The 26643-nt window shown below is 41.5% G+C and overlaps 1 protein-coding gene across 4 annotated transcripts in view; it reads right to left on the bottom strand.

Moving 5' to 3' along the window:
* gbf1 (golgi brefeldin A resistant guanine nucleotide exchange factor 1) overlaps positions 1 to 26643 on the bottom strand; it is a 39212-nt gene that overhangs the window by 8740 nt on the left and 3829 nt on the right. For 2 of the 4 annotated variants that reach the window (XM_076046174.1, XM_076046175.1), the window contains exons 3-25: positions 26344 to 26410; positions 12080 to 12211; positions 10624 to 10742; positions 10261 to 10369; positions 9865 to 9925; positions 9686 to 9740; positions 8974 to 9009; positions 7926 to 8073; positions 7103 to 7332; positions 6824 to 6992; positions 6208 to 6419; positions 5736 to 5834; positions 5442 to 5636; positions 4759 to 4945; positions 4481 to 4603; positions 4291 to 4379; positions 3979 to 4181; positions 3718 to 3841; positions 3246 to 3371; positions 2108 to 2190; positions 1448 to 1684; positions 810 to 903; positions 75 to 251 (exon numbers count right to left, since the gene is read on the bottom strand). In XM_076046174.1, the coding sequence (XP_075902289.1) occupies positions 75 to 251; positions 810 to 903; positions 1448 to 1684; positions 2108 to 2190; positions 3246 to 3371; positions 3718 to 3841; positions 3979 to 4181; positions 4291 to 4379; positions 4481 to 4603; positions 4759 to 4945; positions 5442 to 5636; positions 5736 to 5834; positions 6208 to 6419; positions 6824 to 6992; positions 7103 to 7332; positions 7926 to 8073; positions 8974 to 9009; positions 9686 to 9740; positions 9865 to 9925; positions 10261 to 10369; positions 10624 to 10742; positions 12080 to 12211; positions 26344 to 26410 (3075 nt within the window). The remainder of the gene's footprint in view (positions 1 to 74; positions 252 to 809; positions 904 to 1447; positions 1685 to 2107; positions 2191 to 3245; positions 3372 to 3717; positions 3842 to 3978; positions 4182 to 4290; positions 4380 to 4480; positions 4604 to 4758; positions 4946 to 5441; positions 5637 to 5735; positions 5835 to 6207; positions 6420 to 6823; positions 6993 to 7102; positions 7333 to 7925; positions 8074 to 8973; positions 9010 to 9685; positions 9741 to 9864; positions 9926 to 10260; positions 10370 to 10623; positions 10743 to 12079; positions 12212 to 26343; positions 26411 to 26643) is intronic. The other 2 variants (XM_076046176.1, XM_076046177.1) reach the window with 1 other exon arrangement.

Raw genomic sequence — 26643 nt, 5'->3', positions numbered from 1 at the left:
TATCAGTTGTCTTGCCACACCATGGGTATTATCTTATCACTGACAGAATGGAAAAGAGCTTTTGGTGCGCTGACCTCAACCATGGCTTTGGGCAGCAGCTCAGCCCTGAACAGCTGCAGCATGGAGTCCATTATGTTCTTCCAGCCTTCTCTCAGTATGTTGCCATGCCGATGGGCGAGGTCAAATACGGTCTTGGCGGCCGTTTGTGCCTTACTGTTGCTGCCAAACACTGTGGGAAGGTTCTCAACAGACTGCACAGACAATGAACACATGAACACAGTGAGTAACCACATTTCAACTCTATTACTAATACAGTACGACCCAGAAAATTAGAATCTCCTGAAAAGGTTGTTGTATTTCTGCATTTCAACTTCAAAGGTGAGTTTGACATATTATATAAAGGAATAATATACAAATCAATATATTTCAAGTTTTTATTTCTTTGGATTTTGCTGATCAGGTCTTGCGGCTTAAAAAAAAAAAACTCAAATTCAAAAACTCAGAAAATTAGAATGTTACATTAAAGTCAAATCTCTATGAAAATCTTAATCAGCAAAGTTACAACAAGGAACCGCTCGAGATGTCAATTTGCGTCTTTTAAGTTAAATTGCCAAAATAAAACAACTTTTACTTGATATTCTAATTTTTCGGGTAGTGCCTGTACATCTGGGCTGTTTGATTCAAGCACCTTCAGCCGTGTTAATGTGCATAAATGTCACATATTCAGAGGTGAAAAATATGAGCTGCTACTTTATGTGATGCTAGATACAAATCTGTGGTCTTCACTTTGTGTGTGAAAGGGGCCTCACCTCACTGCTCAGAGTGGTGAACTTGCAGAGGGAGATGATCAAATTGTCAAAGACGTCGCTGAAGCCGTAGTGAGCCGCTATCATTGCACATTTCCTGCACGGGCAGAAACAAGCGTATCACTGCATAAAAGGAACCTCGGGAACAAACATCAAAAACAAATATGAATCACGTAATTCTTGTCAACATAAAAACACTAAACTGGGACAAAAGCATCGAGCAGATTACGTTGAATGAGACTCGACCTGCTGTTTTGTCTAGCAATACTAACTGGCTGAAGAATTCAATTAATTTACTCTTCATCAAAACAGCTCAGGTACACTGAGAAAGGGTAAGCAACTAGAGACTAACATGAGAAATAACCTTCATTTATCCCACCAGGTGCTGCTTACATCTCTGTAGTTGTAAAAACATCGATCAGCACTAAATCAATCAATCAAGCAATCCATCAAATTTTATTTATATAGCACCTTCCAACAGCCAAACGGTGCACAAGGTGCTTTCCATAGTAAAACAAATAAAAGCCATTACTAATAAAAAACAGTCAAAATACAGCAAAACTGTGAATAAAGAAGTTTTCCTTCAAAATAAAAGTGTTGATTGTGTTGTGTTGTGACGACTGATGTTTGCAGCGGTCTACCTGAAACCTGTGAGGGCCTTCTGAAGGATGTTTTCGTCCAGGCTTTTGTCAAAGACGTAGGAGAGAGCAGCGATGGTGGGACCCCAGGTCATGGTGAACAGGTCGCTGTCGTAGCTCCCAGACGGCAGATGCAGAAAGAGACCTTCAGGGTTGGCTCCGCGGTGCAGTAACACACTCCACACGTAGTTCTCCTTCACCAGGCCAGTCTGCTCGTCGGGCATCACAATCTCTTCGTTCCTTCACACGGAAACAAACAATCAGTTTAGGGAAACTCACTGTGAGGGAAATGATTTTTTGGCCCGTCCAGCTGGTATAGAATATATAGGTTCCTATTAGTGATGTGCATATCAATATTTTTATCGATATATTGATTGCTAATCAGAGTAATGCCACTGCGTCGGCACGCAGTGTGATTTTAAGGATTTTCTTTGACTTTTTTGTCATTTTTTTGTAATAAATTAAAAACACAAAAATATAAATTATCGTATTGAATTTGAAAAATATGTTATCGCCCATCACTAGTTTCTATACATCTTTCAAATATGAAGCTGTTGAGTGTGGTGGTAAGATTATATATCTTAGTGAAGTTTGTTGATCATTTTTGTTTTGCAAATAACTGCTGATTGCTGATGAAGTTGAATTCAAATACTGGAAGCTTACTTAATAGCGCAGTAGATGTCCTCCAACATGTCCTGGTCAAAGTCCTGGTTTCCATTCACTCCCTTCAAGTTTTTCTTGAATTGCTATTTTGAGAGAAGAGAAGAGAGCTTTACCACGAGGGAAAAATGAAGGTTTGCTGGCAGGAGAAGCTGCCTTCCATAGAAACCATTTCCCCAGCTCGTTGTTCAAAGGCATGATGGAGCAGTGGTGCCTCCGCTTAGATAGCCACGCAACGGCAATTAGCGCTTAGCTAGCCTCACTAACAGCGGATTGAAAAACAAACAAAGGTTTGTGTGGAGACCCACTGGCTTTGGTATGCGTCACTTAATATGACCAAGTTGCAGTAGTAGGGAAAGCGGGATTAGAACACAGGTTTCCTATAAATAAACAAAGCTGAGCAGCACTGAGTGACAGCTTCAAGGCTTGCTTTCATTCATCCAAGCCCTGTCAGGTTAAAGCAGGAGGTCAGAGCAGCCAAACCAAGCTGGCTACTGTGTTACAAAGCCAACGAAGACACTGGATGATTCCCATCAATTGTTGATTTCTTTACCAAAGCTTTTAACAGGGAGTTTAACCCTGCCGAATAATACATTAATAATACAAGAATTATTTGTATTTTTTGTGCATATTTGCTGTCTCAAGAGGAAGTAATGTACTTGGTTTTTCTGGCCAATATTGAAAGACAACGATGTATTCAACACGCTCCCATCTACAAACCACTGTTTATCTGTTTGTAAAATTAATACAAGAGAAGACAGTGAGGGGAAGAAGCAGTCACTTGCTTACATTTACAACAGTGAGGGTGGCACAGTTTTGTCAACATTAGCAGTCAAGCACAGACAAAAGAAACCAAAGCACACTTCTATAGCAGTGGGTTCAACTCTCAGCCAGTTCTCTTTAGGCTTCAGGGCTGCACTTGTAGGCTGAAGGCTTTGTCCAAGTATTTAAATTGTAAAACTATTTACTCTCCCCTTCTACTTTGTACCTCTACAAAAAACTATTCAACTCATAATTAAAAAAAAAAAAAAAACTCCCAGTTGTAAATTGCATCCATGCCACTGTAGCATCTTTGTCTAAATGCACATTTTTAAGAATAAAAGGCAAATAACAGTTATGAGAATAACACATTATCACTTACCTCTATGGTCATTGGAATGTTCTGCTTGCGAACGTTGTGGTTGTGCTGGTCAGTGTTGAGCATGATGACAGCATAAGCCAAGGCAAAACCTGCGTCGTTGGTCACAAACGGAGAGCCATTCACCTTCTGCAGGAGGACACGGAGAGAAGAAACACAACAGAACAACACCAGGTTGTGACGTTTGTGATGCAGATTTCCATTCACATACTTTTCTGACCACAATCTGGATAATACATCACACAAAGGTGGAGCTGCGTTCCAGTTTAGTGCACGTTCAAAGTTACAAATGAGTTTGAAAGCAGTGTTGAGAGGATCACTGTGGTTTGGGAGGGAGTTCCTGTCTGTTCATTTGACCTTCTTAAAACACTGAGGTGAGACAGAAAACCCAATGTAGGTGTGGACCATGGCTGCCGTGACACTGGCAGTGACTCCTCACATATCAATGCTTGTCACATGGGACTGCAGGCCTTACATGCCAGTTGTCTGTGAAGGTTTCCAGCAGTCTCTGAATGACGGGAGCCTCCCCTGGCAGTCGAAAGGCCTCCAGGTAGAGTCTCAAGGCCTCGTCGATGCGAAGTCCCTCAAAGGTAAATGTCCTGGAATTAAATATCAAACAGTGCATACATATAACAAGATAAATTTGACTTTTTTTTTTTTTTAAATCAGTATTATCGACCGTGTTTACACCTTTAATTTCACTGTTCAACAAGTACACAGCGTGTGGAGACCTCACCTGACAAAACTGTCCAGGAGATCCATGTTCTTGCGATCACTGACGTACTCGCCAATCATCTTCTTGTCCAGTCGGTGGTTTTCTCGAAGCCACTGAGCGACCTGATTGTTGTCCAAGGGCTCGCTGAGGAGACCTTTCTCTTGCAGGAACTGGATGCCTTTTTTGGGCTTTTGGTTGAACTGTTCCGTGCCTGTTATGAGCAGCTGAAACCAAACAACGCAGATTAAAGGTCGAGTATTTGTTTGTGTTGAAGGTCAAACGAGGGTGCGGCACAAAGTTTTTGTTTTTTTTTCCAGCGAAAAGGCTTCTCACCTTTTTCTTTGCTCTAATTTCCAGCAACTCTTGGGAGTCGGGCAAAAGTGATGAGAAACGTTGCGGCTTTCGCTGGGTTTTCTGTTCAGCTGGAGGAAACACATTGGTTTGATATTGAGAGGATGAGACGTGTCTCGTCGAGAGGTGCAGCCAGTGAGCCACACACCGCGTGTAAAGCTACCAGTCTCACCAGCATCATCTCCTGGATCCACTCTACCCAGTTTAACCTTCTCCACTGTTTGCTGTTCGCTCAAGTGAGCGTTCTCTGCCGGAGGAGGAGCCAGACCATTGTTGGAAGCCGCTGCATTGGGATCTTTGGCGAAATAAAAGCAAAAAACAAAACAGAGCTTTTGCACTGAAGCAACACAACTCAGCCACTTTCAATTGAAATATATTTGAGCCAAACAGGATACTGAAAGCATAATATTGTATTAAAGGGCTTCCAAAGGTGTGCAAAGGTCAAAGTACCAGTTGGAGTGCCTCCGCTGACATCAGCCTTCCCCTCCGCTGGCAGTGTTTCCACCTGGTCTTGTTGAGGCGCGCCGTTAATGACTTTGGCCTGGCAGTGGTCTTCAATGCTGTCAATCACTGTGAGGAGAGCCTCCAGTGACAGAAGATGGGTGGTGTAGAGTTGCCCCGTCACAGGAAACGCATTCTGGACCATGAAATGACAAATGTCAGGGTTTGTTTTGTTTTTTTTCATCATTATTGTTGATTTATTAACATTATGACAGATACACAACCAAAACATTTACAGAATAAACATTTGTCTGAAAAGCCTCACTGGAAATTGTCAGGATGTCATCTTGAAGTGAATGAAGGTGGAAAATAGGATTTAAATAGCAGAAAATATTTGATGATTTCTCTCTAAAACTCTGGGCAACAGACCAGAGAAGAAGAAGACCACCCTTTGTCTCATGAGACTTGAAGCCACCTTTGCCCTGACAACCATGTCTCTAGTTTATTTCACTTAATGACAAAGATGCAGTTGTTAAGCAAGTTATTTGTTCCATTCTATTTTGTTCCTTCAGTGAACCATTGTGTGATTGCAAATGAAACAATTCAAGATTCATGCGACAGAACTCTGCACTGGTTTAAATTCAGAATGTGTAAAATGTTTGAAATGACCAAACATCACATGGGGTTGTTACCTTTGAAAGCAGCTTGGTCAGGTCCTCAAATAAGTTAGAGCAGTAATAGTCACAGTCATAATTGATGTGGAGCTCAGTGACAAAACTTGGGATCCTCCAGAGCTGGACGAGAGCTTCCAGAGCCATTTCCTTCATCTCATATGGCATCTTGATGTTCTCCGATGTGATGATGTCCATTAGCTTTCTCAGGTACATCTGGAGAGCAGCACAGAGGTCCTCGCAGTTAGCTTTAGTCAACACCGTGACCAGACAACCTGAACACATGTTGCAAACTAAGAAAGGAGCTGCAGTTACCTCCAGTTGAAACTTCAGATGTTGTCTCATGCCTTCAAAAAGCAAGAAGCAGAGTCGTATGGAGCAGGCGTAAAGGTTTATCCGCTCCACACTCAGCAGCTACAGACAGACAGGACGGAGATAAAGACAAAATCAAGACACAACAAACAGCTTCAAAATGATTTTTTTGTCAGTTGCGGGGTCCAAGTTCTTATTACGTTCTAATTATAATCCGATGTGCAATAAAATAGAATTGTTAAAAAGGTTGTTTTCACTGAAAATACACAGGCGCTTATTTAATGCGTGTTTTCATAATGTGATGATAATTGGAAGACGACATTTTTCCGTTTGCTGACGTTGCCAAAGGAAAAATGAACTAAACATTAAATTGAAATTGCGTCAATGTGACTGACAACAAATACAAAAGTGAAATGCAGGAGACAAAAACATTATCACAATACAACACAATATTTTCTTCTGCATCCTCCAGTACCTGCAAGAGATGCCTGCAGAGCTCATCTTTGACTAGTACCAATAAAGACTGGTAGTTGGCAAGGTGTCCGGACTCCAGAGCCACAGTGAGAAGCTGCAGGCCCATGTGCATCATGGTGTCCGTGTTATGTCGGTCATGAGGGTTCGTCAGTGAAATTAGAAATCGAAAGAGTTCTCTCAGACACGGCAGCCCATATGGGATGAGGGATCCTCCTGCGAGAGACACCAGAGGACAAGAACGTTGGCAAATAAAATCACGACGCGGACCTTTATCCCAACATTTTGACTGTGCTGTGATGAATTTCTGTAAAACAGCCAGGCGACAATTCAGGGCTGCTCTGACAGGTTATTCCCACATGGTGGTTGCCATCATGTTTGATGCAATAACCGCATAGCTAGGGGTCACTATGGTGCTCTGGGCCAGCCGTGTTTTGGTATAACTGTGACAGCGGCTTGAATAAGAGAGGCACACAATTCCTTGGTAGCATTGGGACATCTCCTTGCAGTTCAATTTAGTTTTAAACTGACAGCATATTCAAGAATTTCAAGGGTGTGCTCAAAAAATAATGTTGATGTTAACAGCGCAATGAATGGGATTGGAAAAAAGGGACTCTCACCGTCCCTCTGTGTCGACTGTGTGAATCGCACTCCTCTGGGATTGACATAGTCTATATCGTGCACAGAGGCAGTGTCTGACTGCTCCGTGCTGGACTCTTTGTCCTCTAAGACCTCTGGAATGGACTCCACTGAGGTGGACTGAGGTGGTTCGGCCGGCCGACTGTCACACTGGATGGAAACGGCAAAAAGAGAAAGTGGCAAACCAATGACGATCTGACAAAAATAAACTTTAAATTTCATTTTCACGGTTGCGCATAAAAACAATTAGGCCGTAATACCTGAGCATCTGGAGAGGACAGGTCAGCGGCAGTTAAAGCGGCGGTGCTACTGGGTGTGGTTGCAGAGGAGCTACATTGATCCAAGTCAGAGAGGTCTTCTCTGGAGGTGCCCTTGGCTGAGATCTCCAAGCCACTGTCTGTGGTTGTGGGGCTGGAAATGGACGAACTGGCACTGTCTGAGGCCCGGAGGGTGGAGTTGGGCAGACCTTGCTCAATGAACGGGACCCCACCTAAGATATACAGGTTAGACGCATGGCGGTGGAATTTAATATTGTGTTCACATTATGCATTTGAACAAAAGTCACACTTGTTGGTTGTTGTTTTTTTATTCATTTTTTGCTGTCCAAGGAATTTGACTCGAACTGGGAATAAACCACAAAGAAGGGGGGAAAAAAATCTATTTGTAATTCCATTTTGAGATTCTATATGCCTTTGTGAATTTGAAAGGACCAAAATATCAATAGAGTGTTGCCTTTTAGACAGATTTTCTATTTAGATTTGCACAATTTTACAGTCGACAATTGTGTATAAATCTAATCTGAATGTACCAAGTGATACTCCACATTGTGACGGTCCTTTAATTGTGGGTTTTGCCATCATTAATACGAAAACACTTCAGTTTGGCACCCAGCATGTGAAAATCTAAAGCATTAGGAAGTCGACAACAGCAGAACATGGAATAAAATGTTCTAAAAGGTTCTTCTCTTACACGTGATGTGTATACTGAGCACAGTATGACTGCCCATGGTTACATCAAGACTGTCAGATGCTGAAGTTCTGCAAGTTGACTGTATTAAATTTGTCCCGTGGTTATTCAGGTCACCTGAAATGTTGTTATTGCTGAGGGTGTTGGGCCGAACCGGATCCATCTGAGCAGAAGCGTTTCGGACGGAGTGGCGAGACGGCCGCGGTGAGCGCTTCTGCTTCTTCCATTTGGACGACTCGCTCATCCCACCAGCACGCATCTTCAACTGAAGGACAAACAGCAGGTCAGCGAGGCCCTGTGTTCAGCACTGGAGTGGAAGCACTGACGATGTGGATGGGATGTATGTTCAGCCAGTGAGACGGCCACTCGAGCGATACAAAGGTTATTAGAAGTGCATTATAGACACTTTTTTTTTTTTTTTTTTTTTTTTTAAATGTAACTTCTGGATTTTTGCTTTAATCTTTGAATGATATTCCTCCGCTAAGATAAACTAAGTCCAGATATTTGATGTTCACCTCCATATTAATTTCCCTGTAATAACCCTATTTTTCAATTGCTTATCACTATTTCCTCATTTTCAATTTAAAAGGAGCTAAATGATTTAGTGACATTAAAAAAAAAAAAAAAAAACAGTTGTATCATGAACATTGCAACAACATCAACACGACGACAACAACAACACATGACAGCAAAGAAAATAACACTGACACAATTTATGATCTGCGGACCACAGACAGTGAAACATTCAAGACAAGGGGGCGTCACCAGCTGCTATGGAAACATCTGGAATTGAAAGTTCAAAAGGGAATTTCGGTCTTTTTAGCAGGCACTTGAGTATATCTGTGGGTGAGGATTGGGCAAGGACCTCTACATCTCTGGTCAAAATAAATAAATAAAAACGCTTTGTTCTACAGTGACAGAACTTTATGGAGGCAAAGACCGAAAGAAAACCACCTTCAAGACAGTGATTTGTAATACGCATGTGGCTTTTGTTCTGAGACATGTTTGAGACTCGGCTCAGGCTGCTCCAAAGTGCCGTTGGATATTCCAGGAATGACAATAAAAGCTGCTTGCTTGAGCTATTTTTGCTATTTTCTTCTGAATGATAAATGAGTAGAAGTGAGAGTTTACAGCTAGGAGATGGGGAATATTTAATCTTCCTTACCTGCACTCGTTTGTTTTTCCATAAGATATTGTAAGCCTCAGAAAAGAAGAGGAGCATGCAAATACCCGTCATTAGTAATGAACAACACATTAGCAAATGGACCAACACAACACGCTTAAGTACACACATTGGCTCTGGAACCCAAACAGACCACCGGCTCTGGATGCACAGACAAAACTGGGCTCGTTAGAAGCAAGCTGATAGTCGGGCAGCAGCAGCAGCGAATGAGATGAAACTAACTGAATATTAACAAACAATGGCTGAGGAGCAACTATGTGGAAACAGTCAATGGCTTCCCTAACTGCTGGATTCATTAGCAGCCTACAGTCTGTATGCTTGAAGCTTTTTAATCCTACTTCCTGTGTGTTTGTGTGCTTCTGAACGACAGAATGAGCCTCGTGTCTGAGGAAATGCAATCGTTTTTACCGGCTTAAACACAGGTCCGAGGATGTTCCCAAAACCAAGAGTGTCTCTAACATGACATGATATGAGACACTGTTCCTGACCTACAAACCTACATCAAGCTCATGCTACACAAGGCTGGACAATAAGATGCAGACAGAGAGTTAAATGAAAAGAAACTTTTAGAGACGACATTGATGGGGGTTGCATTATTGTTACAAAGTGGCATTTGCATGAAATAATAGTGAAGCTCATCACAAACAGAAGAAGACTCATCTCCAAAGCACAAGCATGATCTCAGTGATGTTACCTTCTTCATGTTGGCTCCAAAGTAGCTTTTCGGCTCTTCTTTGAACTGCGGTAGCCTGAAGAAGTAAAAAACAAAACAAGTAGCATATGTGATTTACTATGAAAATCCTTTAACATTAAGAAAACTCAGGCAGCAAAATGTTGTGTAACTTTGAGAAATATTTTGACACTGCTGTTTACCTGGAGAACAGCAGCTGCACCATGTCAACTAGCGTGTGTTCAGCGGATTTCCGAAGGAGCTCTGCAAGCATGCACGCACACACACACACACACACACACACACACACACACACACACACACACACACACACACACACACACATTTAAGGCAAACACACAACTGACATAACGCGATGATCGAAAAAGAGGCTCTCAAGAAAGCCATCGGTTTGTTGGGGTTTAAAAAGTTGATCTGAAATAACAATAACAATAATAATAATAACACATATAAGAGAAAGGGGAGCTTCAACTGGAAGAACTATGCACATTTTTAAACACTCCAAACAGTTTTGGATTTGACCTTTAACTCCTCATCATTGTTACAAACACAGGAAGATGAATCTTTCTGGAACGCACCACTCAGACGCATCTCAAAGCAGATACGGAAGCATGACTGCATAATCTCACACACTGACTCATTAGTCAAGTGGGCACCGACTGGCGTCAGCAACAGAGTCCTCAGGACCTGCAACACAGCAATGAGATGTTTTCACTCACCCCTGGCATACAATGTGAAAAGCAATCTTATAGAAGATACTTTAGATACAATAATAATTTAGCAAGTAACAAATTAAAAAACAAAAGGCCAGCATGGTTCTTTGATTTAATCTCGTCAATTGCTTCCTAGAAACCTTGCATTCTCACTCTGGTGCAGGATGGAATTCTCAGTTCCTGAATCAAAGAGGATCAGCAAATAAGAAAATGATGTGAATGCTGCACCTGCAGAATTTTCATTAAGACGACTTCATCACTGGCGGGGTCCGTTCCCACAAATCTTGCATGTGTGACTGCATCAGCCATGTTCTCGATGGCCTCTGCTGCCGCTTCATGGTTAGCATCTGTGCAGGAGAAAGAAAATAAATGCACTATTCCTCTTTAAACGTCTGAGAATTCAAACTAGGCCTCGCCTCACTTTGTTACGAGGGGGAAACATTGAACATTTTAAGTCAGAGTTCAGAGTTCAGAGAGTGAAATTCCCTCCATTACCAAGACACAAAACTTTAAGAGTAAAATGAACAGCTGGGGAATTGCAAGACATGGCTATGAATGTATGTAACATGATCCCTCTTGGGAAGGACATTATACCCATGGGGGGAGGGTAATGCAAGCGCTTGAAATGATGTGTGTGGGGCGAGATACAACAGATTAACGTAAACCAAACTCAAGACGTGACAGGGTCATACAGTCACTCTCAAAAGGACAAAAAAAAATATCGGGGGCATCAAAGTTTGGTTGTGAAGGGAACAGCTGCAGGTTTTGCATATTTTACTGCCATTAAGTATTGCTGTTTGCTTAAATTTATGAGCCAACCAAGACTAACGTGAAAAGCCCTCTGATAAACAGCACAGTGCAAGTGAAGAGGACAGGAAGATTAAAAACACCAGCGAGAAAGACAACCAACAAGTTCTTGAGGGCAGGATGCTGCAAAAAGAGGAGGTATAAATGACCAGAGCTGCAAAACAACACAAACATGCTGTGTGTGTATCAATACAAAACAAAAACAAAGGGGTTGAATGTGAAAGAATGAAATGAATTGATTAATTTAACACTGATTGGGACCAAAAGAGCTGAGCTCAGAGCAGTGAAGCCAATCAAAGCTGCAGCGGTGGGAAGGCAGGAGGAGTGTGTGCTGAGCCCGTGAGGTATTCCCAGCATGCTCTGCTGACTTCACTCCAGCACTGTTCCACAGAAATAAAGTGTGGCTTCTGGGATTAACACAACCCACAGCTGCAGCTGCTGGATGTTGCTTTAGTAATGAGAAGAAAAACCTTTAAAACGCATTTTTACATTTTCATTTCAGATTTTTACTTGGTAGAACATTTTGTCCATTTTTGCCAAAGCTCAGAGCCAAGGCTGTGACAAATATGGACTTGTAAGGCCTTTTATGTTGCGTCTAGGTGAGGTTTAATTAGCGTGGTCAGCTCTTTCTTTCTCTTTTTTTTTTGCCAGTTATGGGTTTGTTTGGTTAGTGCGGTGGACTTGCAGCAGCTGCTGGCGGCTGGCTCCAGGATAATCCAGCAAACCTGTGGGGTGCAAGGCTGTGCCCTGGGTGCAGGTAACGGGCAGGAGGCAGTTAACTAACAATAAATCAAGTGCCTCTTTCTCTGCGTACGTTCCAGATGCCCTGTGCTTTCAGATTAGTAGTTGAATAAGAGAAAATGTCCGTGTGACTTACTGATGAGACCGTAGACGAGGAACTTGTTGACAGAGGTAAGGGCGAGGCCTGTGATGGGTCCAGTGGTGTCTTCAGAGCGGACCACTTCAAGGAAGGGCCTCAGGAAAACGTTGGGTTCAATATCTGAAAGTTCTAAAATGAAGAGAAAAAAATGGAAGATTTATTGTATTTGCAGTTTGCAAAGATGATTAAAAGGGCTTTTTCCCCCCCCTTTAAATTAAAAATGTGGCGTGATATGACTGGTTAGTATAATTTTTTGATTTTAAATTAAATATCTAATGGGCAGAATATACTCTTGGTTCAAATGAGATATCTACAGAAAAAGGTAATGGTACAGCGCATGGAAGGAAAGGGGCCAAAAGCCGAATCCCCCTTTGACTGATGCACTTGCTGAAAGCAAACACTGATGGTTATTGATCTGGCCCTCTTCAGCCGCTAATATAAAAGTCAGAGTCCTTTGTTGCAGTGAGACCACAGGAGAAAGAGAGACAACACTTTAACAAGGCTGGCAAAGCTAAATGAAATCCAGGGAGATTTTTGTTGTTTGTCTGGGTCAAAGTCTTGCATGACAGTGTTTTCATTCATGTGTCAGAAGATATTTGATGACTCTCAGCTTGTCACAATTCTCAAACCTCACCATTATTTCATCCATTCCCCTTTCCTAACTGTAGCCCCTGTCTCCTGAAGAAAACTGACACTTGAAGAAGAAGAAGAAGAAGAAGAAGAAGAAGAAGAAGCAGCAATTAAGATGGAACAATACACTGGAGTCTGAAATACAGTCAGTGTAATGGGAAACAATGGTGTTTTTTTAGATGCTACCTCCAAGCAATCTAAACAGGCTTTTTGAAAAACCCAGGAGAAATTAGAACATTTTTCAATTCCTTGGGAGGAAGGATGCTATAGCTTATGCAGTGGACCATTTCCTTGAGGGTCACATTGAATATAGTTTGCATTTATATTGTTGAAGGCATGTATAGGTTCCATCAACCATACTTTTTAACAACAACAACTACTTCTGAGATTCAGCATAGGACAGAAATGCAGTTTCCCTTCTGCCTGGTGGTTCTTTAAGAAGAAAAGTGTTCTTAACGCCCCGCTAACATTTGCTTTGGCTTCTTGGGGTCACGCTTTGTTTCATTCAACAAAATGCATATGTAATAATTGGGTGTATATGCACAGTTTTGAAAAGAAATAATGTTTTGAAATGAAGTGCTGGCACTGGCAGGGCCAAGTCATCAACGCAATGTGCCGGGTGTTGTTCCAAATGAATGCATGTACTTCACCCTTACATGGAAGTACACTTCTTGCGTATTTCATTTCATCACATTAAATTCAAACTAGGATAAACAAGCACGTTTCTGTATGAATTGCAGAGTGGCCAAATAGGCAACTGAATATTTAAATGACATTAAACTTGCCCTTCCACAACTGCAGTCCTCCAATTCAAAGGCCTTGCAGTTTATACTTACTGCAAATGTTAGCTTCCAGTTTCACAGTGAGGTGTCCTTCAAATGAAGGACACCTTTATTATCACTTCTATTTCCAGAAAACAAACAGTACAAAAGCAATAAGTAAAATTTGCACCTCATGCTTTCACCAAGTACCCTTTCCAACGCCACTGTGTGTGGTAAGATGTTGATCAGGGGACGGAGGAAACGGGATCAGGAAGGGGAAATAGCAATAGTGGATAAGAGTATGATGGCAAAATGAAGTCTGGTAAGCTTTATGTTCAGGTTAGTGCACTGGTTGAGCTGCTGATGGCATCTGATGATGACTGGAAACCAGATGGGAAACCAAGATATAACCAAAGCTGAATAAGCAAAATATAAAAATAACTGCAATTCCCATTTTCACCGATACCGCCTCCCTGTATCATCCATTTCAATTTTCCAAACACAGAGACAGAAGCCATTTGGGATGCGTACACTACTCACACAACCATATACATTTTGTTTGTTGTTTGTTGGCAGGCAAATATCCTATTGTAGATGCAGGCTTACTGACAAAGTTTGTTTGTTTTTTTTAAAAAGCCACCCTATCACCCGTCGTACACTCTAGACGCCTCTTTAATGCCAGTAAATAAGCTTTGTGTCATGTGACGAGAGTTTTGTGGAGCACATACTATATGATAAACAGAATTATATCTTCAGCTGAGTGCCGGTGAGTATGTTGATGTGTTGTGTAGATGAAGAGGTGTAAACATGTAACCTATTCAATTTCAAGAAATTTGAACTTACTATTGACAATCATTGTATCTTTGGTTTGCATGCGACGGCTGCTGCATGCCAAAGGCAAAAAGCGAGTACAATGTAACCCATAAAACTCACCAACGCAGCCCACAAAAACATGAGAGACAATTTAATGATGATGTCATACGATTTCTTCACAAAATAAACACAGTGGAGCTGCAGCGACGTTCACTAGAGTTCTAAACTGCCTTTGCTTACTGAAAGCAGCAGCTTACGTAGAGCAAGAAGTGGAGAGGACAAAGACAAAGAGCAAACACAGAGACAAAGCTGTGGTGTGAGAAAATGTGCCTGTGTGTGTGTGTGTGTGTGTGTGTGTGAGTGTGTGAGTGTGTGAGACAGAGGGGCGAGGGGGTTGGGGGGGTTTATCTTCCTTATTTGTTTCACCTGCTGCACTCCTTCAGCTCTCCACTAATGGCATTCCCATAGGGTATGACAGATTCCAGAAACCACACACTGTAAAAGCTGAAACGACCATGTTCACATGAGACTCAATATACCAACAGTCACTAACAAAGTGATCCAGCCTTGGCAGGAAAAATGCTTACGGAAAAGTACTTCCCAAACAACATGCTTGAACAAAATAAAAAGGGTTTTTATAAGACCAAATAACAACAGGTCTGAGTTCTATTCAATCAGAAATGGACAACAGTGACAATCTTTAAGAACATGTTTGCACACACACACACCTACTGTTGGCACAGCCTTTCCTCTTGGAACTACGCTTCTATGAATTCCGGATGACCACCAGAGGCGGTACTTTAAGCACTGGATGTTCCCCTTTGCGCAGTTGGAGTATGTATACTAACATAATCACCTGTGACCCCTGGATGAGCGGAGTGAGGCTTTATATTCCTGTTTCATCCAGCGATCATTCCCGACACAATCTTCTCAGGAGCGCATGAGCATTCCGAGAGACGGAAGGGTAACTTTGGTTCTACTTCATTCCTGCTGCCACTCCCCTGACTGGGTTCTGATGGGATAAGAAGACTGACAGGTGGTTCTGCCAGGTGAGGGCAGCCCACGCGAGGAGATCCCAACTGCTTCAGAAGCCATGCAGACTTGGTTTTCCTGGTGCCAGTCAGCCAATCGTCCAGGTATGCAGAACCTTCATGCCCTGAGACTGCAAAGGCAAAAGGGCTGTGGAACCCCCTGGGCTGTGTTAGAGGGTTCACTGCCTTGATGGCACCCTTGGCCAAGCTGGTGGGCAGCTCCTGGTCCAGGAGGAGGGCTTTTGCCGAGTGGCTGATGGCCATCCTGACCCAGCCAAGTTTGGGGGCCCAGGGAAGGATTGAAGCAGGTACCGAGGATTAAAGTGGGAACCACTCATGGATCTAAAGCAGGAGTGGTTCCCACTCTTGGAGCTGCTGATGTAAAAAATAACAAGTTGCTAATGCTGTTATGCAAAAGTCATACTGCTCCTTCCAGTCGTCCAGGGGTTGCAGGTGACTTTGAAGGTATATACAGGCAAAGTGCACCTGTACGAAAGGGAATATCCATCCAGTGCTTAAAGCACTGCCATCTTGTGGGCAGCAGACACAAAATATAACTGCTTTCCATTAAGGTAACCACACACACAAATAAATCAACACTCAAAAGATCAACACCTGGTTTTCAGAGAAGACAGAGAATTTATCGACAGAGCCGTGGCCGTCTCCACTAAAAAAAAAAAAAAAAAAATGTAATCAGTGTCATTTAATTTGACAGCAAATATTTCACAAATATTTTAAAACTCATCATCATTCGATCAAGCAGTTTACTTTGTGCATATGTCTAGATCACACACAAGTATATCACTTCTCTTGCAACAGAGCACAAGATACGGAGCTCAACTTGACTGCACACAATATCACCAATTCTCCATCGAGTACAGGCAGCATGGTGGTCAAAAAGCATCTACCAGTTCAGTTCAATCTATGAGTCGTCATTCACCAGACAGGCTCATAAAACACGATGTGGTCTGATCAAAGATTCATGGAGAATTTCAGCATCTACATTTCTTAAAAGCTTCTGGGTTCCCAAATGCAAGTTAAACCATTATAAAAATGAATTCCGAAAAGGTAAAGTGCAAAACATGGTATATTTGTTGCGGAATAAATAGGTCACGTGTCCAGTGATAAGCTACACGGATTGTGCCATTTGTGAGCATATTTTTGGATGTCTTTTTTTTTTCCAGCGAAGCAGAACAGAAAAAACAAGGGGCCCTACTCTTTAAAATGTGGAGTACAACGGCCTTTAATGTGTTCATTAATGGCTTTTCTTTTCTCGTCATCAGTAACAACAGACTAAGAACTATTGAAAAACATTTGACCATATGTGGTCTGGAAACGGTTCAAAATGTGAAGATCAAATAATGCAGAGCAACTGGTTATCAGGCCCCGCACAACAACCGAATGGCTAACGTCTAAATATACACTGGTTAAAATCATTTACAACATCAAATATTTGAACTGAATTGAAATGCAAAGGTTACACAACTCAGACTTTTAGTTCACCGTTAGGCACGTTGACAAATTCTCCCCCATAAAGTTTTGTTTCTGCAGTGCAATGCGTCTCCCCTACACCAAGCTCGTTCTGCACACGCAAGGCTGCGTCTATCCAATCTGACTGGCATCATGACCATGGAATGCTGAAGTCCACATTTTTCCCATTCAGCAAGGAAAAACGGCCTTTCAGAACCAATCAGCTAGAAATGTTGCTTTGTTTTTATTTTCGACTGAACTTCCTGGAACCTATTATGAAGCTGTCAGGGATGTATATTTAACTATGGCAACACAGGGCCTCTTCACCCCCTTGCGCCACTGGTCATGTCAACTCTGATAAACAGAAAAACAATTGGCCACCTCTTTTGTCACCTTTAAAGGAAATGGTATCAGTTGTATGTCTGTGTGGGTAAGAGAAATGTTGTATTTTTTTGGACAGTTGTACGCGGTTTAACAACAGCAGAGTAAATTAAAAAAAAATTAAAAAAAACGATACAATTTAAACTTAACTAAAATTAAATGGAATTAAATTAAATAAAATTAAATAAAATTAAAGTCTATTCTGGCCTTTGCAAATTAAATTGAGTCTTTAGAAATGACCAACAACCTATTTTCTTTTACTGCTTCCCCAATAATGAATTGAAGAGGTAAAGGTAAAAATAGAACAGCGTGTTACTGTCCGTTGTAAATATGAGTAACGTCAGTAAGTTATGAATAACTTTGAAGGCGGACGATACCATAAAATTCATGTTGATACGAAGCTCATTGGAAAAACAAAACAAAAAACATGATTCCAAAATTTCTCTTCCTCATTTATGCGTGTGTATACATGTGTGTGTGTGTCTGTGTGTGTGTATATATATATATATATATATATATATATATATATATATATATATATATATATATATATATATATATATATATATATATATATATATATATACATATATATATATATATATATATATTTATATACACACAGATATATGCATATGTATATATTTATATACACACAGATATATGCATATGTATGTATTTAGAGTCCTTTTTCCTGGCAGTTCTCCTTTTTAAAACTGATTTCAACATTACTTTTCATTGAGACATTTCTTAGCTCACTCGACAATACATATGTACATATATACAGTATGTATAAATATATATATATACACATAGATAGATAGATAGATGGATTGATAGATACTTGGCTAAGCGTCAAAAACATAAATAAACAACATTCTGCAAAGGGTGAGAAGAGCACACCGCTGATATGACAGCTACATCTTGATAAAAATGCTGACATGAACAAAAAAAAAATCATGAAAATAATAATCCATAAGAATTTTTTTTTTTATATAGCTTTTTTTTTTATATAGCTTTTTTTTTTAGCTTGGGACTGTTACAAGGCAGTGGAACATCCGACCCCGTCTACACATCAAGTGCAGCTCAGGTCAGTTTGTCCTGATAAGTCATGAGTTCAGCTGTGACCTTTGGATAGGGGAGGCTCAGAATTAAGTAGCATGGAAACAAAATGACTGTATGGACCCAATCTATTGACAATAGTAATCAATCAGCTTGCCAGTCAGCTTGCCAATGGAGTCACATGTCTGTGACCAAACTTTGTGAGGCAATTCTGCATATAGTATTCCCAATGGAAAAGATGAACTCTGCAGAAACTATAGATAGTTCCTGGTCTGTCTTTTAGCACAATGATACAAAGCAAGTATCTTAACACCCCATCATTCCACTTGCTACATACTATCATGAAATAGACTGAAGCCAATATACTGTATAAAGCACTCCTTAGAAGATTTGTTTTTTGATTTCTTGGCACAATTGCAACACTTATTAATCTCTGGTTAAAAAGGTTGCTTCAACACTGCAACCTACCCGACTACTGTCGCTGGCCACATTCACCCCTTTATGAACACAGTTTCCAACAAGACAATTCCTCTTGTCAGAGAGCGAGTCACCACAAGTTAGCGTTACGGACAACTTAACTGTATTCAAATGGCAGACCCGACCTCAGTCCTATGAAACACCCTGGGAATATAGAAGGTGGACGACAGAGCAGCGAGATTATCGCCTTGGAGCAAGAAGGTTGCCGGTGTTTGATTTCCACGCATGTCTCTCGTCTCTATGTTGTTTTGCCGGCACCCCCGCGGTCAAGAAACATTCATTCATTCATTCATTCCTTTCTTCCATCGGGCAGGGCAACTGATGATAGCTAAAGTGACGATAGAGAACGATGACATTTGATGGATAGAACAGGATAAGGGCTTCGAGGATGCGCGCCTGCCAAATATGCAACTGCATTGATACTGACATATTAATAAGGATCAAAATATGTGAGGAATGTCTCAAGCGCCTTGTTGAAAATACTGTACAAGCTGGTACTGGCAAGCTAAATCAGCGAATCAGAGAGAAGAGTCCTCGAGTGCTTCCTAAACTGATGACACGTTTATTTTATAATCTGCTTCTGATGAAACTGCCAATTTGGGCTTTTATTTATTTATTTATTTATTTATTTATTTATTTTTTAGAATGACTTTACTTACAGCGTACGTCATACTTGTGTATGCGTCACAGTTCAAAAGTTCACTGTTGAAGAATCTGCATCACTGTGCCAATGAAAAGCTGTGGTTAAAAACACAGAAATAAGCCAGGTCTATTTTCCACGCGGGGCAAAAGCTTTCTCGTCCTTGATTGTGAACGAGGCTGAATGTCAGACGCACGGGGCCAAACTGTCCAGCCCGGCTACCTCTCCTGTCAGCAGGATATACTTTATTCAAATGTGTTATGGGGCAGGGTGATCCCAACCTATTTAAGAAGCGTTGCATCATCGGCTCTGAAGCACTCTTGCTCGCTGTGTCACCTCTTCCGACTCAATATTTGTTCTTTGAAATATAGCCAGCTGTTAAATCCTCCTGCCCCTTTTAGCCACCAGTCACCCTTCCACCGTCCCTTCACAAGAAATTACTGACACCCCCCCACTGCCCAACCCAGCACACATTCAGTCTCAGCTGCGGCCCAAAAATAGGACGGCTTTTTTCCATTGTGGATGACAGTCAGAGGCCAGTAACTTGGACCGGCCAATGTGCGATTGCTAATCATTTCAAATCCAATACACTAAACACCAACCACTTTTGGGAGGTCAGTAACAATGCAAATTATGAAGTGTTAAGTTCTGTTGATGTTTTTCATCATTTGACCATCATTTGCTTCAATCCAGTAAATACAAATGACTTGATGTAAAAAAAAAAAAAGGAAAGAAAAAAAAACAACCCTGCCAGGTTAAGACACCCATCTCATAATATGGCAAAAAATATTGTGTCTGCATCCCTGCAGAATTAAGTTTATCATCTATAAATATATTGCTGTATTAAATAAATATTATATTTATATCTATAAAACTATGTGAAAATGTGAAAATCCTAAAACCAGGCCAATTGGCAATGAAACACTAAATACTGCATTCAGTCGTAAAGTACCAATGAAAAATGTAAATGCATTATGAGACCGTGTGTGTGTGTGTGTGTGTGTGTGTGTGTGTGTGTGTGTGTGTGTGTGTGTGTGTGTGTGTGTGTGTGTGAGTGAGCGAGCGAGAGCTAGCGAGAGGCGTTTGTTTGTTTTCTTTTGTATGTGGAAAGGATGGCAGCTCAGAGGTTTATTAACCCAGTCTATCAAGGACTCACACTGAGACCCCGCAGGCTTAAGAAGGTAAGCGCCACACAAAGACAACCAAGCAGCGCATCTGTGAAACAATAACATGGGCCCATTTATTTTGTTTTGTTTTTTACCACCATCACCTCTACTAGAAAAAAAACGGTCCATTTTCAAGGCCAGTGAGAAGCTCCGCCCACACCAGTCCCATTTCTCTTCCAATGTCACCCAGCGGGACGTCAGCAAACACAAAGGTGGTATGAAATGCAATTAAAAGGACTAGAGTGAAAACCCAATGAGCGACGGACCACCATACCTTTCTATGTCTTCTGGTATCCCCCAAAAAAACAAAAATGTATGCACTAAATTGCATCAATCACTACAAGACTGCATTGAAGACGTGAGATATTTTCTCGAGAGCAGTTGGACCCGGAAGCACAAGCTGAGCATCACATCACAGCCAAGCTCACTATTGTTGCCATGTTGTTGGCCGTGTTCATCGCTTTATGACTGCGCCTCACCATGGTTACCTCCATGCGATGTTGAAAAATCCAATCATTTCAAACTGGTATCTTGAACATGACAATACGCTTAATATACTCATGGCTATCATCATCAGCAGCAGCACATTTCAATCAAACTGAGCAATTCTGGTGGCTGTAAATTGGCGTCAGTAAATTGAGAACACTTTCCAGCACCCTACAAAATCTATATGACAAAAAAATAAAAGCAGTATATGCTGCTACTATAAACCCAACACAATATATACTATTTGAGGCTCCAGGGAGCTGGTTTGTTTTGTTTAAAGCGCGCCTATTGTTGCTGTCAGCACAACTTGATCCTGAGTGGAAACCCTTCGTCCTCTCTCCAAAACAACCCTTAGCTCCATGTATGTCAAGTCAAACCCCCACCCAGGCAAAAGGAATCCAAGTTATCATGATTAATAGCCCACTGCTGGGAACCTGAATCTACTCAGCAAGTTGTTGAGAGCCTCTGAAAGAGGAGAACAGTTGCATCCCCTCTTTACACCAGGCCTAAGCCCAGCCTGTCAGTCCCTGGTTAGGGGACTGTTAACTGGCCAGATTTACAGCTACTAAAAACATAGTGGAGGTTGCAGCCCACACAGCAGAACGCACAACTGCCTCACAAAACCATTACTTTTCTAAGGTGGACTTTGAGTTTTATGGGGACTGACAACTTGTCATTGTCAAACACTTGTATGACACGTTATCGTCTTCCATGTTTTCACGGAGCAAAAAAGGTGAAATTGTCCTTAATTCTCACACGTAAAAAGAAGGATTTTTTTTTTTAAAGAGATAAATGTATTTATGTGTACTCACTTTTATACACTCATTTAAAGTTTGTGATATTTTCTCTTCCTTCTAGCCATTATGAATGAAAACAACACTACTTCTGCTCCACTTGTCCATAATATGTAACTTCCTATATGCCTTTTCTCTCTCGAAGTTATTACCATTTATTGGGAAAGTTTTAAGTACCACCAACACAAAACTGAACCCAAGTGAAAAAAAAGCAGCACTCCTGCAATTTTGCCAATGAGGTGAGCACAAAAAAATGGCTGCCAACTTGAAAATTCCAGCAACTCTGCTATTTTTTTCTTCTCGGGTTGCAAATCAGTCAAGAAAAAAAAATCAATCATTACAAAAGCTTTAAGTTAATAAAGTAAATAAAATAAAGGCAGCTGATCAATCAGACTTTTTTGTTAAACATTTTGTCTGTAAATATAAGATATATTTACACACACACACATTTAATCATATATATATATAATGTTCTCCGTGGTGTACTCGACAATACTGTCATAGTTCATAATTGCATTGTCCTGTTCCAAATGAAAGCAGATCATTAAAATAAAGGTCAGCTGGAGAGTTCTCAGATTGTCCTCTACCGCAAATCCACTGACTCGCCCCCTGATATCTACATGCACTGCAGGGTTGGTGTCAATTAAAGATGTGCTTGTGAATTTCGTTAACGCTCGGGTTTTAAAGGAGATGGCTGTCAGTCACAAGGCCGTCCGCCTTTGTGTCAGGGGGGCTGCAAGGGGCTCTAAACCTGTATTTGTATGAATAAAAATGAAGGGATTTGAGAGCAGACGGTTTCTCCTGTCTGTTACGACCTTCAATTCAGCAGAGGGGGTTGACGAGAGAGCAGGGCGGGAGGGAAGAGCCAGAGATCTGATAAGCTCAGGCTCAGTGACTTCTGAATATAAAGGGTGAAACCAAGCGTGCGTGTGTGTGTGTGTGCGTGCGTGTGTGTGTGTTTGCAAGTTTGCGCGTGCTAGCGCATGTCAAAAAAAAAAGCACTTCTCACCTTCTTATCTCTGGGGTACAGTTGAACAAGAAAAATCAGAATTATTCAACAAGAGATTGAAACAGATTTGTCTGTCAGATGACAATCCGACAGTGCAAGGACGGCCCGTCAATCTCAAATTCTGGAAAAGATCTCAATCTGAAAATGAACACAATCCCTTACGGCAGGACAGAAGGTACATTAGGAATAAAACAGAACACATGTGATTATTTGTATTGATTCAGTGTGTTTTGTACTGTTCAATTACCTTGAGGACAATAAATCAAAATGAAGTAAAACAAAATAAAAATATTTTTTGCAAGCAACAAAATTTGGCCTATCGATGGAAATGTGGCTAGAAGTTACATTTGCTAGCCCAGACAGAACCTTTTGATTTAAAACAACAACGTTTGGAAGTAAAGACAACTGCACACACAATTAACAGCATGCGGAATAGATCAGTGACATCAAGTTAACAAACAGGAAGAGGAGGCAGAAGGATAAGAATCCAACGTTGTATCGTGGGACAATTAATAATTTATTTTATTTTTTTATTATTTGCCATGAATTAAATTGTTCCATGAAGAGGTATCTGTGTGTGGGGAAGCAAATATTGATGGAAGAATTGAGAGGGGATTCACCTTATCGATCAACTAGTGCAGACAAAAGCATGTTTGGTAACAAAATAAAGTTTGAATACAGAATGCAGTAGAATATTATGTAATTGAGGAATCTTACATTATAATGTTGGATATTAAAAAATGAACAAGAATAAGAATGTCTGTTCTTATGCCACACTAGGGACATTTAAAAAATGCCCGTTTTCTAGGAGCCGAAGGAAACGCTTCATTTCTTGCTTTGAGAAAAGAGACAACACTTCCTTCCCAGAACAATTCATCTTTCTCTGTTGACAAGACTCCCTGCTATATTTACTTAACTAAAATTGCAGATGACATACTTCCAGCTGGACACAACTGTGAAGCGCGGAGGCACATGGTCCTGTCAATCAAGCGAGCTACAGCAGCACAGCGGAACAGCCGGAGCGGTGAGAGGCTGATGTGAACGGAGGAGGAGGAGGAGGCCGCAATGAGAGCAATGAGAAACTGAACCGCGGAAACCAAACGTTGTCGTAGGTTGAAATGAGAAAACAGACCAAGGAGAACAAAATGAACCACTAGGCTTCCCCGACGCAGACTGTCGTAGAGCGTCGTTTATTCAAGTACATGATGTACCTCACATTCCAGTGCACTTGTTTGTTTCCCAGTTGGTTAAAATCTGGTGAAGGTGTACAATTTGAAAGGACTCGGACAGAGAACTTAGGATGGAAAGGGTGCTTTCAAATGTCCTGTATGAAAAATCAGGTACAACTCCCCAACTGTCCCATCCGGGAACACATCAAATTGTTCTAAATGCTATAATACCCACAACTGTAATTCTGAAGAGAAAGGAGAAGGGCAAGAACAACGCAGTTTGGAAAAGAGGGGAGGGGATGAGAAGGGTTAACGCCAGTGGATTCCTCCAGCCTCCGCCAGCAGCAGCAGCAGTGCCTGTCCATCTTCCACTGGCTGAGGTGGTCCCTGGAGGAGGCCAACAGCAGCAACAGCAGTTGCTGCTCACACTCTGGAGCTCCATGTGTTGCATCTTTGCCACCGCTTGTGAATTCTACAACTGCAGTTGTGGGGCTGTGGGAGCTGCCAGGGCTTTCATTGCTAAGGCATTACAACATGCTAAATTCTCCTCAGAGACTGCCAGACTGGCACCAATGCATTGTGTGAACCGTGCAGTGAGGCCCCCATGCAAGCAAAAAGCACATCGAGGCTCACCAAGGAATTTGTTGCCTCGACTATTTGCACTGGAAATGTTGGTTGATGATAGCGCTTCATTGTAATGACACTGTGAAGTTGCAATGGCAATTGCAATTTCACATCATTTACGTAAATACATTTTTTAAATAGTGGGCAAAGCAAACAATAAAAATAGTGTGTGCGCGCGTGTGTGTGTGTGTGTGTGTGTATGTGTGGTTTGCAAGTAAGAGTCACTTTATAGTCATATTCTGATTTACACCGAGCCAAAATATTAACTTTTCATAAATATTTGCCACACCTTTCTCACTCACAAGAGTGAGAAATGTGAGTGGGAATCCTCTGTCTCTGACACTAGAATATTAAATGCCACCAATCAAATGTAGTCACCAACACTTGAGTGTGACAAACAAAGCTTCACCACCATTCTGAACAAACTTGCCGTCTCTGGAGCAGAGGAGAGCCCGCAGTGCTGATCTCTGCTCATCTGTTGATGATGAAACTTGGTGCAGTTGTGATCAAAGTGGCAGAACTGCCAGCACGGCAGCATCCGCCCGCGCTCATTGTTTCTATGCATGGAGCAGCTTCGTGTTTTTGTCCCAGCTAAATCCTGCCTGGCCACTGCCATCACCTCTCACTCTTCCAAAGGTCTCCGAGTGGTGCCAACGCTGAGCTCTGCTCAACACAATGCATGCATGATGGTCCAATGAAGTTCTTAGAAGTTCACCTGACTTCCTTGCACGTGTCGTCACGGACATCTTTCTGTTTCAAATACTGACTTCAACTCGGCCGACAATTTCACTTTAGACAAGTTTTGCTTTTCAACAAGTGTTGAAAATTCAATATCGATACCAGAATCTTGAACATATACAATGTTGTAAAGCTATTATGATAGCTTTACAACATTTAAGATTTTATTTTAAGGATATTAAGGCGATTTTGAAATCATTAAATCGTTCCTGTGCGATTTTACAACAATAAATCATAATATGAATTACATTACATTGGTGTGACAGTAAACCTATTTGATGACAAACAGCAACTGCATGTTTGCACAGGGCTTTGGGGGTCAGACAGAAAATGAAAAGGTCACCAATGGAATTTGGGAACAAAAACCAACCAACCACTTCCTTTTTTTTCCAACTCTCACCACTCATGAGTTCAACGTGCAAGGCCCAGGTATTAGGACACTGCGACAGCCACTGCACACTGCACGTCGCAGGGTTTACTCATGGAACAAGGAACCCAAACTCAAATAAGTGAGAGCTCATCCACTTACATTTACATGAGCTAACTTGCACAGGTAATTCACAGAGGTCTTTAAAAAGGGTCCACCATGGCACTATTTCAATTTTGCTATGAGAAACATTTGCATGTTTTTTTCACCTCACAGGTTGGTGACTCAGGTCATCAACAAACACGCGACATCGTCTCGAAGCCTTTTCAAACAGACGGTCTGGGGCGGTGGACAAACTCCTCATAGTCAAATGAATTCAAGCGAGGCAGATTGGGGCACGTCAGAGAAAACACAGCAATCAGCCTCAGGCTACAGAGGTGGTACCAGAGGTGTGTCACAGCCGCCGTTTCTCACATCTGGCTGCTTTCAGAGTGTGAAGTTTGTGTGTGTCTGAGTGAACGGAAACACAGTTGGACTCTGTACGTATGAATGACAAAGTGTGGTCACTGGTGGACCTACTGACAAGCCTGTCAAAGGCCTCTATGACATTCTACCTGCGTGCATGCATGGAAATCCCACATACCTTTTAGATTGTTAAGAACTTCCTTCAGCTGTCCAAAGCTGTTCAGCAGTGGGTCCTGCTCTTCATCCTGTGGAGACAAAGATCATTGGACCACGATGTACATTTTCAAGGTAGAGAGAGCAATTTCCTACCACCGGATTGGCCAGCTTGAGGCTTTAACACAACTCAAGTATGCTGCTGTCCACAGAGAAAGGCCTTCAGTACCAGTTTAATATGACAAGAGCTTTAAGATAATGCCAGGCCATTCTGAGCAACAAGCAGGGCCCAGGTAGACAATCAGAAACAGGGAGAAGTGTAGCA

This window comes from Nelusetta ayraudi, unplaced genomic scaffold, assembly GCF_046127955.1.
Source record: "Nelusetta ayraudi isolate G7.1 ecotype Tasmania unplaced genomic scaffold, CSIRO-AGI_Nayr_v1 ptg000089l, whole genome shotgun sequence".
Lineage (NCBI taxonomy): Eukaryota > Metazoa > Chordata > Actinopteri > Tetraodontiformes > Monacanthidae > Nelusetta > Nelusetta ayraudi.
This window is presented reverse-complemented; position numbering and strand designations above follow the sequence as displayed.